Raw genomic sequence first — 18,520 nt, 5'->3', positions numbered from 1 at the left:
AATTTATCTCCTCTTCTAACATATATATATGTTAGAGTAACAGAGTCGTATTATCGTACTATTATATATATATACGAGGAATATTCGCAGGACATAAGTCTGCTGAATTTCTTCGTTAAATTGTTTACCATGTCATTTATAGAAGATATACTATTAAATATATCCAATAACGTATGTGTTTTTGATACGTAAGGTGTCCAGTTTTGTCATTTCATATAATAACGTAAAGAAGAACAAATAGATAGATAGATAGATAGATAGATAGATAGATAAATAATTTCTTCAGAGAAGAATAGAATTGGTAATGAAGAAAAATTGTGAAATAGCTAGTTTGTTTTTACTCGAAGGACTAACGCACACACGATTAATGATTTCTCTACTTTTATCGCGTAAAAAAAACGAAAAAAAAAAAAAAGAAAGAAAAAGTAATTTATCATATACAATCGAGATACGACGAGGAATTTAGAGGATTATAAGAGATTAAAACGTATTACTGTAATGGCATTAATGTGCTTCGATATTACATTGCAGAAAATAGAAAATCGATATAAATCATTTATTATAAGAACTTTTCGTTATTGCATTAACGCTAAGGCCACCATTTTGAACACACCACGTAAACTTCGGAACATCATAAGTAAAATATAAAATGCACACTGGACGATATATGTATGTATATGTGTATGTATGTATGTGTGTATGTATGTACGTATTTTTTTCTTTTTTTCTTCGACCCTCGATCAAAAGAAAAACATTCACTTTTCTCTCTCTCTCTCCCTCTCTCTCTTTGTTCTTTTTCTTCGTGTTTTCTTTTTTATCTACAAAAAAGAAGAAAAAACACCACGTTTTTTCTGTTAAACATTTCGTCATATGAGTGTAAATAAATAAGACACTGATTGTAAGCGTTTGCGACGTTTATCGATAAAGAAAATTTAATATCCATAATATTAGAACATTTTAAACGACGAGATTGGTAACAATAGGATCTACTTTATCGCGAGAAAGATTTTATTTACCTTTAAAACAATAATAATAATAATAATAATAATAATAATAATAATAATAATAATAATAATAATAATAATAATAATAATAATAATAATAATAATAATAATAATAATAATAATAATAATAATAATAATAATAATAATAATAATAATAATAATAATAATAATAATAATAACAATATTAATAATAATAATAATAATAATAATAATAATAATAATAATAATAATAATAATAATAATAATAATAATAATAATAATAATAATAATAATAATAATAATAAAAATGGAGAGAAATAACAAGAAAAAAGAGCGATTTCGATAAGCTTGGCAGAGTTTGTTTGTTCCCTTATCATAAAAGAATTATTTATTTTCAAAATCGCGAATTTGTATGTGTATATGTGTGTGTGAATGTTGCGTGTCTTAAAAAAAAAAGAAGAAAAAAAAAAAGAAATTATGTACACATCATTATATTCTTGTGTGCGTCAATTAGCGTGGTAATTTTTCTTTTTCATAATTCTTTTTATCTGTCCTCTTGTCTTCTTTTTTTTCTCCTTTTATTATATTTTCCTTTTTCTTTCTTTCTTTCTTCCTTTTTTTTTATTGATATTCTCTCTCTCTCTCTCTCTCTCTCTCTCTCTCTAAAAAATTCTCTTAAAACTATTCGTCTAACGCTAAACTTTCTTTCTTTTTTCGTTTATGGCAAGTACACGTTGAAATATTCGTTGTGTGAATTTCTTGAGATTATTAAGAAAAAGAAAAAAAGGAAAAAAAAAAAATTAAAAATAAAAAAGGAAATAAAAAAATTATAGAAAAAAAGAACAAAACAAACCCGGAAAAAAAGTTCTTTTTCCTTTCACAAACGTTTTTTATTTTTTTTCCGTCCCTTTCTCTCTCTCTCTCTCTCTCTCTCTTTCTCTCTCTGTCTCTGTTTCTTTTCCCTCTCTTAACTTGTAAAAATAAAAATGGCAAGAGAACACGAGTTTCTAAGCTTTTTAATTATATATCATCAACGTGATCGACGATCGAACATGATCGATCGTTCGTTCAAACTGCACGTGTGTGTGTGTGTGTGTGTGTGTCTGTGTGTACGTGTATGTGTACGCTATAATAATATTTATTTATTGATTTACAAAAGCGACGAGAGAAACGATGTCCAAAAGTAATGAAACGAAAGACGATAACAATGGCGGATTTATGCATAGAAATGGCGGAGGCGGCTGCTTTGGGCCCTATAAGATATAAGACCCCGACAGGACACGACACGACACGACACGACACGACACGACACGGGACGATACGACAAAGTATAAAAAAAATTCCAAATTATATAAACAAAATGAATTTAATATCTTTCGACGGCAGATAGATATATAATTTTTAATTTTTATTATTAATGAGATTATGATCGATTTTTATTGCACAGTGTTTATTTCTCAATTTTCATGAACGATCGATGCAAGAAAGTATATATACGTAATGTTATATTGTGCGCATAATAATTGATTTATTTTATAATGTTAGGGAAAAGGGAGGCGGGCGTCCCATTTTCCCTCTATTCCTCCTCCTCAAGAATTTGTAATTTGTCTCCGTGGATTCCTCGAAGGTTAAAAAAATCCGCCAATGATCAAACGTAATCAAAACTTAATGTCCCGTTCTCAAGTAGCGTGAACCGCGAACGTTGAATAATTACGCTTTCTCATTCACTTCAGCTCTTTCTCTCTCTCTCTCTCTCTCTCTCTCTCTCTCTCTCTCTCTCTCTCTCTCTCTCTCTATCTCTATCTATCTTATGGTTATTTATTATTTAATAAAAAGAAGCGTACGTGAAATTTGTTCGTATGAAATTTTTAAAATATATATTTTAATTAACGACATCGAAAAGCAATCGACGTTAAGTATTTATCATCCATTATTATATACGTAGAACATTCTATTTTACGCTTGGCGGCCATTCCATTCGTCATATCTGTGAAAATCAAACCGGTTTGATTTTCCTTTGATGATTGAATCATTCGACATCACAGGCAATCTTAACGATAAACACGAGTCCAACGTGGTTCCACGAAAGCGTAATTCATGTTCGTGATTCACGCGGCATAAATCTTCAGGAAAACGAAGATAAAGACGACAACGACGAAGACGACGACGACGTCCGTCTCTCCTCTTTCTCTCTTTCTCTCTCTCCCCTCTCGCACTTAGGATTAATTATTTATTTCGAATCTCAACACGAGAAGAACATCACGTTGATTTAATTATTTTCTCTTTTCTTTTTTCCCTCCTTTTAGTCCGCCATATTTCTTTCCTTTTTTATATAGTTCGCAATTATCGATTGATAGAAAATTGATTTCTTCTTCCTCTTCTTTTTCTTTTTCTTCTTCTCGTCGAGGTTGAAAAAAAAAACAGAAAAAAAGAAAAGAAAAGAAAAGAAAAGAAAAAAAAAAGGAGTGACGAATCTTCGCGAGCATTAATTAATTAATTAATTAATTGATTTCATGCTCCCTCAAGAAAGGACGAAAAAGTTGGCGCGCACATACATATACATGTTAATGTAATTCGAAGTGCAATAATTAGTATCGTATCGGTTGCCAGACTCCAGTTGCTTCGTCCCGACGATAATAATGAGGCCTATTATCTCGAAAGACGGTAACCGCCGGAAATTGATTGTCCTGGATATATTTAAGCGTTGCTCGTACCTAAAAAAAAAAAAAAAGAAGAGGAAAAGAAAAATAAATAAATAAATAAATAAATAAATAAATAAATAAATAAATAAATAAATAAATAATAATAATAATAACAATAATAATAATAAAAGAAATATTAATATTAAATTTAAGTACAAGAGATCCACTTTTGCGTTTCTTATTAACAATGTTAAAGAGATGTAGAAAAAAGAAATGATTAATTGATTGAAGATCAATAAAAAGAAGAAAAAAAAAAAGATATCTTTATCAAAGTAAACACATCAAATAGAATTTATCTACAGAGTGGATCATCGAGTATTGTTTCGTTCAAAATATATAGTTCATCGATAAAAGAAATAAATAAACAAACAAATAAATAATTCACCTGTGACACGAAATGAGGAAGTTCGACTTCCGGCGACGTCGATAGATGTTGAAGGATGAACTGATCGGATTGAGCTAGCCAGAGGTCGACACCTCTTAAGGGATCATAATTAAATGGGCCGATTCTAAGTAATCCCAGTGTGCAGTCGTAAACGTCGAGTACCTAAAAATTTCCAACGAAATTATATGACATTTTCAACTGTTATAATTAGATCGAAGCATTTACCGATTCGATTAAAAAATAATTTTATTGGATTAAAAACGTCGAGTATACACATTATGTATACTCATGCCGCGAGCAATATCAACGACCTAATCTCCTAAAAATGTTTTCCATATTAAACGAAATTGCCTGTTAAGACTCTTAATGCGTGCAACGTGTACGCATATACATACACACACACATACACGCACATATATATATATAATACAATGTATATGTATATATATATATGATGCGGCGTGTCTACTTTCTTCTTCCTCTTTCACTTTAGATAACAGCGCACATGCACCTGTTGACCTCCGGTTAACTGTCTGGCACACCTGAGCGGCTGATCGGGGCCCTTGTCAGGGAAGGTCGCAGGGAAGATCTCGCCGGTCTTCACGTTCAATCCGATACCATAGATCACAGGCCAATGGATGCCAGCTCTTACGGTTGTATTCAATTCACCGACACAGCACAACGTTAGGTCGATTTCGACGGGTTGTTTGTGAAAGGCAGCTTTAAAAAAGGAGAAAGAAAGAGAGAGAGAGAGAAAGAAAGAAATAGAGAAAGAAAGAGAAAGAAAGAGAGAATATAATTTATATAAAAATATATAACGAGCAATTGAACGAACGACGAACGAATGAACAACAAACAAACAAACATACAAAAGATATATAATCTATATAAATCTACATGTATTATATTTTTAGATTTATTATCTTATACAGGATGGTGGGGTGGTGATAAATGAATGGATAGCTGAGTAATTTTAGTCGAAGGTTTTTAAACGGGCCAAAAGTTCCTTAGGGGGTGATATTACAAAATCAATTGATCCTTTCTCGGGCTAATAATTTCCCTTTTCTTTTTCCTTTTCAGATGATAAAATCATAAGGTCAATCTGTAAAATTGTAAGGTCTGAAAAGGCTTCGAAAAAAAAAAAAGATATTTAATTTTAAAATCACCTAAAAACTTTTTTTATCCCCATCTCCGACCCCACCTGTATTTTTCTTTTGAATAAAAAAAATGTAGATTTATTTAGATTTCCTTCTTTTTTTTTTCTTCTTTTATCTAATCGAACGATTAAATAGCATTGAAAAAGAAACTTACAGAGAATATTATAAAACAATTCCTCGGAATAATTTCTTGGATCGGAATAACCGCCGACTAATTGAAGCTCTAAACGACCTTCCGGAAAGCCAATAGCTAATTCTGTCACCCTTTGAACCATCGCGGCTGCGGCATCTTCTGTACCTGCACCGTCCAGGTGTGCCAAGGCTGCTGCACCCGATCCTACAAATTTTACAATATCATAATTAGAGAATTTCGAAGATTTGTAAACTTTTAGAAGATCGAGTAAATCGTAATCTATCTGTTATACTTTTCATTCATGTCATTTTGACGATCTTTGATAAATAGAATTTCTTTTTTTTTTTTTTTTTTTTTTTTTTTTTAAAGGGGAGAGAATTTAACGAGTAAATATTATTTACAAGGATTTTAATATAATTTTTTTGTTTCTTTTCTTTTCAATTTTCCTTTTCTATCTTTTTTCTTCTTTTTTTTTCTTTTAAATTTCTTTCACGTTTTCCAATTTTTCATTTGGCCGGGATATAAGGTAGATATGTAAGTACTTTTACATGTCGTTCTTGTCTTTCTATGGTATTTACATAAAAAGAAATATATATATATATATAAATATATAATGTATACCTACCGGAATGCCTCACGACGACGATTATGCACGTAGTCATGTCGTCCGAGCCGAGGATGCTCACGTTCTCTGCGAAAGGAAAAGAAGAGGAGAGCACTTAGTACGGTGAATTCCAAAGTGGCTCTTCGACGAGTATATATAAGTCGTGGTAAGCCTATTTTCTCACGCTACTTGCGCTTTGAAAAAAAAAAAAGAGAAAGAGACAGACAGACAGACAGACAGACAGATAGATAGATAGATAGATAGAGAGAGAGAGAGAGAGAGAGAGAGAGAGAGAGAGAGAGAGAGAGAGAAAGAGAGAGAGAGAGCGGAAGATATTATATAGAACGATAGTCAAAAGTACTTAAATGATTTTAAAAATTAATTGATCTTTTTTTTGTAATCTTTTACGCTTTTAGTTAGGTTTAGTAGTATATTACAGGTTAACATTATAATTTTATAATCTGCAAAAAAAAAATAATCAACTTGCAAAAGAGTCTCGAAAAGGAGTAATGGTTTTTTAATTTCTTTCTTTTCATTTTTTTTTTTTAATAAATCACTTTGGATCACTTAGAGAGCTATCGATATCAAATATTTATAATTATTATCGATTGCATTTAATATATTTGCCGTCATCGTTTCGTCATTTAGAAATGAATCATTATGTTGTTAACTAATTCAATTTTTTTGACAAAAGCAAGTTGCGTCATAATTATATGGACGATATCGCAAAAAGTCCGGCAATATAGTATTATATTAGTCTCTTTTATATCGATATCTTTCGAAAGAAATGAATGGTTGAGAGTGTATTAGATCAAGTTTCTAAGTCTTTCTTTTTTTCTTTTTTTTTTCCTTCTTCTTCTAATCTCTAAATCATTCATGTTTAAACAAGAGAGCAGCACTAGCAGAGATACGAGTAACAAACATTAAAGACGTTCTTTTCGAAGAAATCTTAAGTTGAAAACAAATTGATCCATTAATCGACATATTATTATTATTATTATTATTATTATTATTATTAAACACGATTATAATTAATTTCTACGTATTCGAATTTATTTCTCATATAAAATGTGAAATGTATAATTAAATTTTTTTTTTCTTTATGACTAATATCAAATATTGTGAAATAATTTGTATATACTTAAATTAAATTAAATATATATATATATATATAATTATTATGAGACTTTAAATGAGATCAGAATGGGAAATTAAAAAATATTGATAGAATGAAAAATATTTGTATACTAACTATCGTGTGGCAATGTGGCGGCCATTTCTCGTTGTTGGACATACAAAAGGCCAACTGGGCCTACTAATTTAGCCGGCATTGAGTGAAGTTGCGCGGCGGTCTCACGATATACGGGATGTGACACGTACAAGGACCTACTGTCCGTCGGGACATCTTCCTGAAGGACCCCGTTTACAACCAACACCATTCTGAAACATTATAAAATTACATATACATTACTACATTACGATGTTCTTTCAAATCTATATTATTAATAATATTTGCGATCATATATTCGTCCATAAAGATATTTAATTGATAAAATCAATTGGATCTCCTCATCCCTGGTATAAATGGAATTTAAAATGGTTTCTTTTTTACCCCATTTTTTTTTTCTTTTTCCCTTTACAAATTTCATTAAAAATACAAGAAGACAGTATCATTGATAATCATTTGTTGTATAAAATATCTGATTCGTTGGTTTTAATCGGTCGTCGAAAAAAATTTATTCGGATATTCGAATACTTTAATATAAATTTTTGCTCCCGAGTACTCGGATACTCAAAACTTTGATATCCGTAAATCCGGAGAATAGTAAAAGCCTTAACATATATATATGCATATATGCACACATATTATATATATGTATATATTATATATATATAAATATATGTAGAGAGAGAGAGAGAGAGAGAGAGAGAGAGAGAGAGAGAGAGAGAGAGAGAGAGAGAGAGAGAGAGAGAGAGAGAGAGAGAGAGAGAGAGAGAGAGAGAGAGAGAGAGAGAGAGAGAGAGACTTGTCCCCAGAGTCCTCCTTGTTAACACGATTAAACACAACGGAACGGCCGACACGGGTTGGCACGAGTGCCAACAATGCCTGGGCTGCCTGTGATCTTCGATCTCTTGATCCTGTTACCGCCTTTGTCATAATGCCTCGTGTATAGATCGTGCACCCAGATAAATCGTTCGAGGACTTCATTGTAAAGAGGATATATATATATATATATATATGTATATGTATACAATATAACGATAAATGCAATGGGAGGTCGCTTAAGGGTGACTACATCGAGGAATATTTCTTTTGTAAATGATATGCTTAACGAGATAGTATAAATAAATGAAATAAATTAAATAAAGAAGATGTGAAGGAGGCCGAGAGAGAAAAAAAAGTGTAGAAAGAAAAAAGAAAAGAAGAACGAGTTAGCTTTAATTAAAATTGATAAGTAAATAATTAATCTTCGAGACGATTTTTAAAAGTCCTTTGAAAGTTTTCAAAACTTTTCTTTTTTTTTTTTTTTTTTTTTTTTTCTTTTTGTCGTTAATACCAACGTAGATCCTTGATTAATATTTTTGGCACGAATAAAAGGAAAAAAAAAAAAAAAGAAGAGGATTCTATTATCGAAAATCAAAATGGTGGATTGCATCACTTTAGGAGAAACGGGCTTACATAGATTACATATGTATCATATAAGTTTCATTTTTATACATTTATGTTTGTATTATTTATTAAACCTGAATGCGTAGTTTGTAAACATAGAAAAAAAGAAAAAACAAAAAAAAAAGGAAGAAAGAAATGGAAATACGATTACAGCTGGATCGATCCGATTTATTTATCCGAATTAACGCTCGATAAGTAAAGATCGAGTGTGTGTGTGTGTGTGTGTGTGTGTGTGTGTGTAAAAAGAAAGAAAGAAACTGAAGTGCAAAGCAGAGGTAAAAGAAAGTCTAAAAATTCGCGTTTAGAATTTGGCCATCATGCAAGTTAAAGAGAGACAGACAGACAGACAGAGAAAGAGAGAGAGAGAGAGAGAGAGAGAGAGAGAGAGAGAGAGAGAGAGAGAGAGAGAGAGAGAGAGGGAGAGAGAGAGAGAGATTCGCGTTTAGAATATAGCAATCGTACAAGTGAAAACGAGAGAGAAAAATAAAGATAGAAAGATAAAGAGACAGACAAACAAAGTCAGAGAAAAAAAAACAAGGAGAGAGAGAGAGAGAGAGAGAAGTCTGACTAATAGAAAAAGAAAAGCAATATAAAAAAAAAATGAAAGACGAAGAAAAAGAAAAATTGTCCCATTTCGACAAAAACTCGTTCCCACGTGTGGCTTAGGTTTTAAAATAGATGGTTCTCTTTGAAAACAGATGTTTTTAGCGAGCCGTATAGTGGCGAGAGTTCTAAAACGCGTTTCTAAATTTCTCGACACATTTTTCCTATTCGATTGTTTCTTTTTTTTTTTTTTTTTTTTTTTTTTTTTTTTTTTTTTTTTTCTTTCCACATCCCAACCTTTCCTTTCTTTTTTTTCGCAGTATCTCGTCGACGTAGATATATATAAATAGACAGATCATATTCGCGAAGAAATAATGAAGGGTCGGGGGAGGAAGGAAAAAAAATTAAATAAAAAATCGAACGTATTGGATTTATAGAAAAAATTAGGGAGAAAAACAAAAGTATCAGTAAAACGTAAGAAACATTTCGTATAATTAAAAAGAAAAAAAAAGGAAAGAAGAAAAATAAGGAAAAAAAAAAATAGAAACAATTAAAGAATAAAAAAAATAAAGAAATAAATAAAGAAAGAAAGAAAAAAAAAAAATACATGAAAAGTATCGAAAAGTCTAATAAAATCATTTTTAACTCGTACAAATATTTCAGATTTACATTGCAAACGCGTTCCTTCCATATTCATCAATCGTTTTATTCCGATATATAATAGTTGATTACGTATATTTGTGCGTCCGCGTGTAATACTCGTGCATGCAAATGTATATATATATATATATATATGTGATACGTCACACGAAACTTAATTAGCATTCTATATTGAAAAAGAAATACGTCGTAATAATTATAAGTTCTGGTTCGGATAATCAGCCTATAAATTTTCATTCCAACTATCATGATCTGCAAGATATTATTATGGCGAACCCATATGAAAAACTAATTTGAAGAAAATCCGATCAGACCTCTTTCTCTTTTTTATTTTTTCTTTTCCTTCCTCCTCATTTAAGATCAAGCTTAAAAAGTTTTGGAAAAAAAAAAAAAAAAAAAAAGAAAAGAAAAAAGCATCAACTCCAGGAATTTTTGGACTAACATTTCCCGTCATTTATATTTAATTCCTTCGTTTCATTTCTTTCTTTTTAAATCGACGACTCGCACGATCATCAGATAATATTATCTCTTTTTAGATTATTTTTTAAATATCCTCCTTTTTTGCACTCGCATTAAGATTAATACAATATTATTGTTACATTAAATAACAATAACGAGTTGTCTGTATGATTTTGTTTTCCTTTCTTCTTTTTTTATTTTTTTTTTCTTTCTTCGAGAAGAAGTTTTAATAAACAATCATTTTATTTTTTTTTGGAAATGATTTTTTAACATCTTCGAACAGGGAATCGATCATAATGTTTTTCCGATATTTATCTAAATGTATTTTTATCAATATTATCGACAGAATAAAATCTGTCATGGTTACACAATTTCTTTCATAATAATAATAATAATAATAATAATAATAATAATAATAATAATAATAATAATAATAATAATAATAATATTTCATAATAATAATAACGAATTTATTTATAAAATTATTTTATTAATCAACGATCACTTTTAAAGGATGATTTTGTAAGATCTATCAAACAAGAATTATTATGATTCGCTGAGTTTATCGAAATTTTATTTTTATCTTCATTAAAAGAGAGAATAAAGTTTTTTGATATTTATACGATTCTTTTCTTTCTTTTTTTTTCTTTTTTCATAATGATAATAATAATAATAATAATAATAATAATAATAATAATAATAATAATAATAAAAAATTAATAATAATAATGATGATGATGTTATTTATAGAATTATTTGATTAATAAACGATTATTTTTTGAACGATGATTTTTTAAGATATTCAAAATTAAATTGCTTATCAGGATAATAAAAAAAAAAAAAAAAACGAAATAACAAAAATAAAAGGAGCACTGGTGGGGAGGGAGAGGGATGGCAAGGGGTAGAAGTGGTTGGAAATTTTGAAGATCTAAGACCTTGGAAAGCTAATCTTTCCTTCTCTCTCTCTCTCTCTCTCTCTCTCTCTCTCTCTCTCTCTCTCTTTCTCTCTCTCTCTTTTTCTCATTCCTCTCGTGCTCTTTTTTAAGAACGTTTATCGTTCGTAACGAGCTTGAGTCTCGAAGCTCTCGATGTCTTTAACATTGCTGACGAACGATAAAGTCTAAGAAAAACAGTATTATTAATGAAGTCTTACGATATTCTTTTCTCTCTCTTTCTCTCTTTCTCTGGAGATAATTAAAAAATTTTCTTTTTTCTTTTTTTTCTTTAAATATTTCAATTCATGTCGATTTCATGAAACGATTTAATTACTTGCTTTCTTCTCCTTCACTTTTTTTCTTAAAAAACATAAAAAGTACACCCTTTATATACGATCCTAGTTCCTGTACACACCCGTTATATCATTATTAATTTCGTATAAACTTTGATTTTGTACACATATCACTTTTACCACGAAATAGAAGGTAAAAAAAATAGTTCTCACCTCGTGATTGAAAATAAAATTTAAGAGAATTTTTAAAAAAAGAAACAAAAAAAAAAAAAAAGAATAAAAATATATATATAATAACATCTACTTCATTTCATTCCGTCAAATAATAAATAATCAATGGCACTTTATTCAATCATTCTTCTATTACAACAAGGTAAATAAACTCACACCTTTTCTTGTCCACGCACTCCCTTCATTCACTTTTTAGCGTTGTTTGATTAATTTTTGTTTTATATTTATTTATATCTATTTCTTTTTCACACCACACGCGAGCTCTCGATCTTTTTCGGTTCATAGAAAGAAATATATATATATATATATATATATATAATTAAGGTAAAAAAATAAAAAATAAAAAAAAAAATGTACGCAGAAGAAAGAAAGTGATCCAACGAGCACAAGCCGATCGATCGATCGAGCGAGAATTTAGTAGCAGTAAGACTAATGATCGACGACGACGATGAAGATGACGACAACGACGACGACGACGTCGACGACAACGACGACGACGACGACGACGGTGTTTTCCTTCGATTCCGTCAGCCGACACGTTAACAAATCGCACTAATTATGGCTTCCCTTATCAGTCAGCACGTTGATTGGCTGTCAGTTTCGATATGAGTATTCTTGGTGGGATGGCTTGAAATCCAAGCGAGACCAATCGAAACTGTTTCTACTCATCAGATATACATACGTATACGTATAACACACAGACACAGACACACACACACATGTATATAATATACATGTACGTATGTATGTAAGTATATGCATATATGAAATACATTTAGAGAAGCCGAGAAAATAACATGTTTGGATCATCTCTAAAAACATGTCTGTGCGTATGCATACGAGCGTGTATGTGAAAAAAAAAATATATGTATATATACATACACAGAGTGTTTCACCTAATTCGAACATGTCAAATATTTCTTTCATTAATTTTGTTCTTCTTTTAAATTTATCCAATTTTGTTGATAATATTAGATTACTTATTCAACATATAAAATTTCTTAATCTTCGTTGATGAAGTAATTACGAAATTAGGATTATTTTAAATATGAATTTCGCCGAAAAAGAAATAGAGAGATAGAGAGCGAGCGTCATTATTTCTCCCTTTCTTTTTCTCTCTCTCTCTCTCTCTCTTTCTCTTTCGCATATATATATGTATATGATCATAAATCATGATCTTTCATTTCTACTCGTTTTTCTGATCGAGCAAATCTGAATTAATATTTGTCTTGGATTAAAATATGAATTAGGTAAATTGATAAGAGAAAATGTAGCCTTCTTTCATTCTCGTAAGAAGCCATTTACATGAAACTTTTCATATTAATAATAAATTTTCTATCATTTTTATAATAATGTTAATGCTATAATATCTGCAAATATGTGTATGTGTGTTTATGTGCGTTAAATCTAATCCAAACAATTCGATAAAAATACAATTTACTTCGACTGATTAATTTCCATTAATTATCATTATTATATAAACAATTTAATTCATTTTCTTTTTAGAAAGTCGAATTTAATTAAAAAATTCTCATTGTATTATTTATAATAATAATAATAATAAAAAAAAAAAAAAAAGAAAAAAAAAATTTCTTTTTATTTCCTACAACTTTTTTTTTTATCTCCGAATAAAAGTAAATAAACAATTAAGAGATTGGAATAATTATTGTTGTATCGATATTAAATTTTTGTCGTTGTCCCATAACATTTTATTCCTTCGATTAAAAATCAAATAAAGAATATATGAGATTCCAACATTCGTTCCCGTATCATTTGTTATTAAATTATTGAATTTCTTGGTAATATTTTTCTCTCTTCTTTTTCTTTTCTTCACTTTTTCCTTCTTTCTTTCTTTCTTTTTCTACTTCTTCTTTTTTTTTTTTTTATAATTGTCGAATTAAAAGCAATACTTTTACGTTATCGCACGAGACGTTGTAAAACGTTGGCACCATAGGGTGTATATATATATATATATATATATATATATATATATATGTACGTACTTACGATAGTAATCTTTCTTGAAGATTATTCTCGTGGAAAATTACTTACACGAGAGGAGGATGATCAGTGTGACACGAACGTACGTACGTACGTAAGATCGTCGTCTTATCGAACGACTCGATGCACCGAGTCGCCGACGAGAGGATACGCTTTAATTATCCTTCGAAGGTAGCTTCGATGAAGAAGAAAAAAAGAAAAAAGAAAAAAAGAAAAAAAAAAAGAGAAAGAAAAAAATTAAAAGGAAAAAAAAAATCAGGAAAAAAGGGCTAGAGAAAAAGTCCCTATACTTTCGAGTACCTAACTCTCCTCGTAATTTCATAAAATTTCATACTTCGCGTGACGCTCTCGCAACATTCTCTTTCTCTCTCTCTCTCTCTCTCTCTCTCTCTCTCTCTCTCTCTCTCTCTCTCTTCCAATCTATCTATATCTCTATCTCTCTTTCTCTCTCTCTCTCTCTCTCTCTGTCTCTCTCTCTCTTTCTCTCCTCGTATCTCCGAGCACGCGAAACATTTTCTTGGAATCGCGATTATCCACCAGCCTGAGTCACACTACGAACATTCCGACATCGAATACATGCATGAATTATCTTTAACATTCTTTCTTTTTCGTTTTACAAAACAAAAGCAAAACTTGCATGCTCGAATGATTTTTTATATTTATTTATTTTCTTTTTCTTTTTTTTTTTTCTTTTTTTCGATCGGAAGTATATCAAATTAATCATTTTCTATTTCTTTACTTCTTTTTCCACCATTCTCTTTCTCTCTCTTATTTTTTCTTTCTTTTTTGTTTTTTTTTTTTTCCCCCTAGATATCTATCACTGAAACAAATAACTTCTATTTTCATAGATAGATGAAAATAATTTTAATAACTTAATAATAATAATAATAATAACAACAACAACAATAATAATCGTAATAACAAAACATTTAGAAACTAACTAGAGAAGTAATATACATATATATATATATTTTTTTTTTAAATATAAAAATTAACAAATTGCAAAAAAGTTGTATAATATAATAATAAAACCAATGATGTAATTTAATTGTTTAATTACGTGTACACACACACACACACACACACACACACAGAGAGAGACACAAACAAAATATATTAGACAAGAAATTATAATCGAGTTTTTCTCCTCTCGAAGATTTTATCTTAAAATATAATGTTGGGTCGAATAATACGTAATCTTGTAAGGAGATATCGAAAGAGCGTTAGAACGTTAGAACGTCTTACGTCTGATAATATGTTCTAATTCTTCCGATCGCACGTTTTCCGTCATAATCTGAATAAAGGAACTGGTTGACGTCAATACCGAAATTTTACACAACGAGCGTCAATGAGATGGAGAAGGGAATATAAAAAAAGGAACGAAAGAAAAAAAAAGAAAGAAAAAAGAAGAAAAAAAAAATAAGAATGGCTGTTTATCGCCGATCAAAGTCCGCCATTTGCATAACTTCCATGTTACGTATACATAAATGCATAAAGACATATACATAAATATACATAGTAATTTTACATATATATATATATATATACATATATATGCATACAAACATGAATATATATATATATACACATACAATAAGAAGTTTCGAGAATAGTTCTAATGCTTAGAAGCATCGAGATCGTCTGGCTCGCGCACCCACTTTCTAAGTTTCTAAGCGTAATTGTCCGATCGAAAGTCGAAGATATCGGGAAAGAAACAGGAAGACGAATATAAAAATGAAAAGAAAAGGAAAAAAAAAATATATATATAAGGTTAAATTATAAAATACGAATAGAAAAGAAAAATAATTTATAATTTTTCAATCGATCGTACTAAACACGAGAATCGGATATGGAATAATTGAAAATTTCTTTTTGACTATAAAAAATATTATACCAATATTTTTTTCTTCTTTTCCTTTACGATCGAATGACATATAAAAATTTTTCAATTGTACCTATTACGACAACAAAAAGTGATCGTAAGATATTGTATAACAATCGTGATCGAGTTCATTTTCAAACTCTGAAAAAGTTCTTGAGTTTAGTGATCGATTAACTTCGCTTTGATATTCGTGATCGTTCTTTCAGAGAGAAAGAGAGAATGAAAGAGAGAAAAAGAGAGAAAAAGAGAGAGAGAGAGAGAGAGAGCAAGCCATATAAAAGATAAATTTGTCCCTCGTAAAATTTCCATTCGCCTCGGTTGTTCCGTTCGTTCGGATGATCTTTATCAGATCGTACGTCTCACGGTATTCTCCTTCGATCCCATGTATATGTATATGTATATATATACATATATACATACATATATATATATATATATATATATATATATATATATATATATATTTTGTCGATCTTTCTTTCCTCAAGTCAACCTGGAACGGAATGCTCGAACGAGATCTATGTCCTGCTATGTAACTTAACTTTGAAAGACTCGATAGTCGTTTTCGAAAGTACTCTTATACAATAATAACCTTTATACTAATCTCATTAGGTCGTACGATATATAAGATCTTATCTATCCTTAAAAAAAAAAAAAACAAAAAAAAAAAAAAAAATAATAAAAAAATAAAAAAATAAAAAAATAAAGAAATAAAAAAATAAAAAAGAAAGAAAAAAAAATCGATCGTTTAACTGACGACACGCGAACATTATTCGTTCAAATGATGTTATATCTATGATGATTTAAAATAAATTAAATTAAATTAAATTAAATTAAATTAAATTGAATTAAATTTTTTTTTCTCTTTCTTGTTACTTTTTTTTTTTTTTACAATTTTTTATATCATAAAATAATATTTTATTCTTGGATAATTAATCGATAGAGAGAGAGAGAGTGAGAGAGAGAGAGAGAGAGAGAGAGAGAGAGAGAGAGAGAGTGTGTGTGTATATGAGAATGAAAAAAAAGAAAAAAAAAAGAGAGAGAAATTGAGAAAAAAGAAATTATTTACGCTGGACTTTAAAACGGTGAGTAGGGGTGGAAGGTAGGGGGAAGGGGGTGATTCACGGTCGTCGAAGAAAATCCGACGACGGGACCTGCAATCTGGTACAATGGATTTTGAAGAGTGTAATTTTCGTTGGCAACAATGGCCGCGTATGCCCACCGTGCCGTATAATCTCATATACCGTGGGTCGGCGTGCTTCTAATTTTCCGTGCATCATGGGAATCCTTCTCGCGTCTCTCTCGAAAAGGGGGAACGGATATCACGACGGAAGAAAACCTTTGAAATACCACGCGACGCGATGATCGTCATTGAGAAAAATGTCCTTTCGACGACGACGACGACGACGAGGACGATTATGATAATGATTAAGATAATAATGATTAAAGATGATAGCGATGATGATAAATTCTTTGTACGATATGCGTAATGTTCTTATTTTTTTTCTTCTTTTTTTCTCTTTTTGTACGATGCGTAATGTTTCTTAATTTTTTCTTTGTCTGTTTCTTTTCTCTCACTTTTTTCTTTTACAGAAAAAAAAAAAAAAAAAAAAAAAAAGAAAAAAAAAAATCGCAAAATATTTCAAAGAATGATTCTTTTATTTATTTATTTATTCTACCCTCCTCCTTAGGGCCTTAGCAGGTCTTAATTTTTCTTCAGGCTCTATTTTCATAAATGGCCTTAATTTTTTGATCTATAAAATGGTATCTAGAGAATCAATAAAAAACGACAATTGTATAAATTAATGAAGAAACAGAACGAAGAAAGAAAAAAGAAAAAGAAAAACAAAAAGAAGTACTAAAAGAGAATAAAGTCCTATATTTTACTGTGAATATCTTAGAGAAATCAAAACATAGAGAGAATTGGTATCGTTATTCCTTTCAAGGCAAACATCCAAAGAGACGAACTTACTCCTAAGATTTTCTACCGAGATCGTTCCTTTAATCAGATGTAAAGGGATTTTTTTTTCAAATTCTCGTCAGAGAGTCTGTACTGTAGTCCCGGACGTTGCAGTCCCTTCATGAGCGAGGGTTCGAAAAATAGAGAAAGAGAAAGACAGAAAAAGAAAGAGAGAAAGAAAAAGAGAAAAAGAGAAAGAAAAAGAGAAAAAGACAGAAAGAGAAAAAAAAAGAGAGAGAGAGAGAGAGAGAGAGAGAGACATATAGGGTGATAGCCAAAAGTTTTTTTTAGGTAGATCAAAATTTCTTTAATCGATTCAAACAATTTTATAAAACAATACGAACAATTTTATAAATCAATTTTCTTTCCAATAATCCTTCACTAATTAATTAATCTTGCATAATTAATTAACCTTATTCCTCGGTACATTTTATGAACTTGTAATTTTAAAATCTGAAGAAGAGAGAGATAGATAGGTAGATAGAGAGATAAATAGATAGACAGAAAGAGAGAGAGAGAGAGAGAGAGAGAGAGAGAGAGAAAAGAGAAAAGAGAAAAGAGAAAGAAATTAATCTTCAGTTAAGAAAATGAATAATTGATTTTGATCGAATCACCTAGTAACTTTTGGCCCACCCTGTATACATGCCAAGGGAAAAAGAGAGAGAGATAGAAAGAGAAAGAGAGATAAAAAGAGAAAGAGAGAAAGAGAGAGAGAGATGCTATCGACGACGTAGCGTTTCGTATACGTTTAAAACCTTTTTCCATTGCGGCTCTCTCTTCTCTTCGGTCAGATCGTATCGCGACCATCGGTCTTCTCTTCTCCTTTATTTTCTTTTCTTCTCTTCTTCTTATTCGTCGTAGTCGTCCTTACACGCTCTTCTTCGTCTGCGTCTTTCTTCTTCTTCTTCTTCTTCTTCTTCT

The 18,520-nt window shown here is 30.1% G+C and overlaps 1 protein-coding gene across 4 annotated transcripts in view; it reads right to left on the bottom strand.

The window, feature by feature from the left end:
* Positions 1-1,891: 1,891 nt before the first annotated feature.
* Ntan1 (N-terminal amidohydrolase 1) overlaps positions 1,892-18,520 on the bottom strand; it is a 45,944-nt gene continuing 29,315 nt past the window's right edge. For 3 of the 4 annotated variants that reach the window (XM_085660994.1, XM_085660993.1, XM_085660992.1), the window contains 6 exons: positions 7,217-7,404; positions 5,986-6,051; positions 5,382-5,564; positions 4,582-4,790; positions 4,071-4,232; positions 1,892-3,697 (listed from right to left, as the gene is read on the bottom strand). In XM_085660994.1, the coding sequence (XP_085517120.1) occupies positions 3,572-3,697; positions 4,071-4,232; positions 4,582-4,790; positions 5,382-5,564; positions 5,986-6,051; positions 7,217-7,403 (933 nt within the window). In that variant the 5' untranslated portion in view covers position 7,404 and the 3' untranslated portion in view covers positions 1,892-3,571. Of the gene's footprint in view, positions 3,698-4,070; positions 4,233-4,581; positions 4,791-5,381; positions 5,565-5,985; positions 6,052-7,216; positions 7,405-11,914; positions 12,162-18,520 lie in introns of those variants that run through there. The other variant, XM_035872221.2, reaches the window with a different exon arrangement.

Source organism: Vespa mandarinia, chromosome 13 (genome assembly GCF_050613455.1).
Source record: "Vespa mandarinia isolate Hongniang chromosome 13, ASM5061345v1, whole genome shotgun sequence".
In the NCBI taxonomy this organism is placed as follows: Eukaryota; Metazoa; Arthropoda; class Insecta; order Hymenoptera; family Vespidae; genus Vespa; species Vespa mandarinia.
The sequence above is the reverse complement of the archived record's forward strand: the minus strand, read 5'-3'. Positions and strand labels throughout refer to the sequence as shown.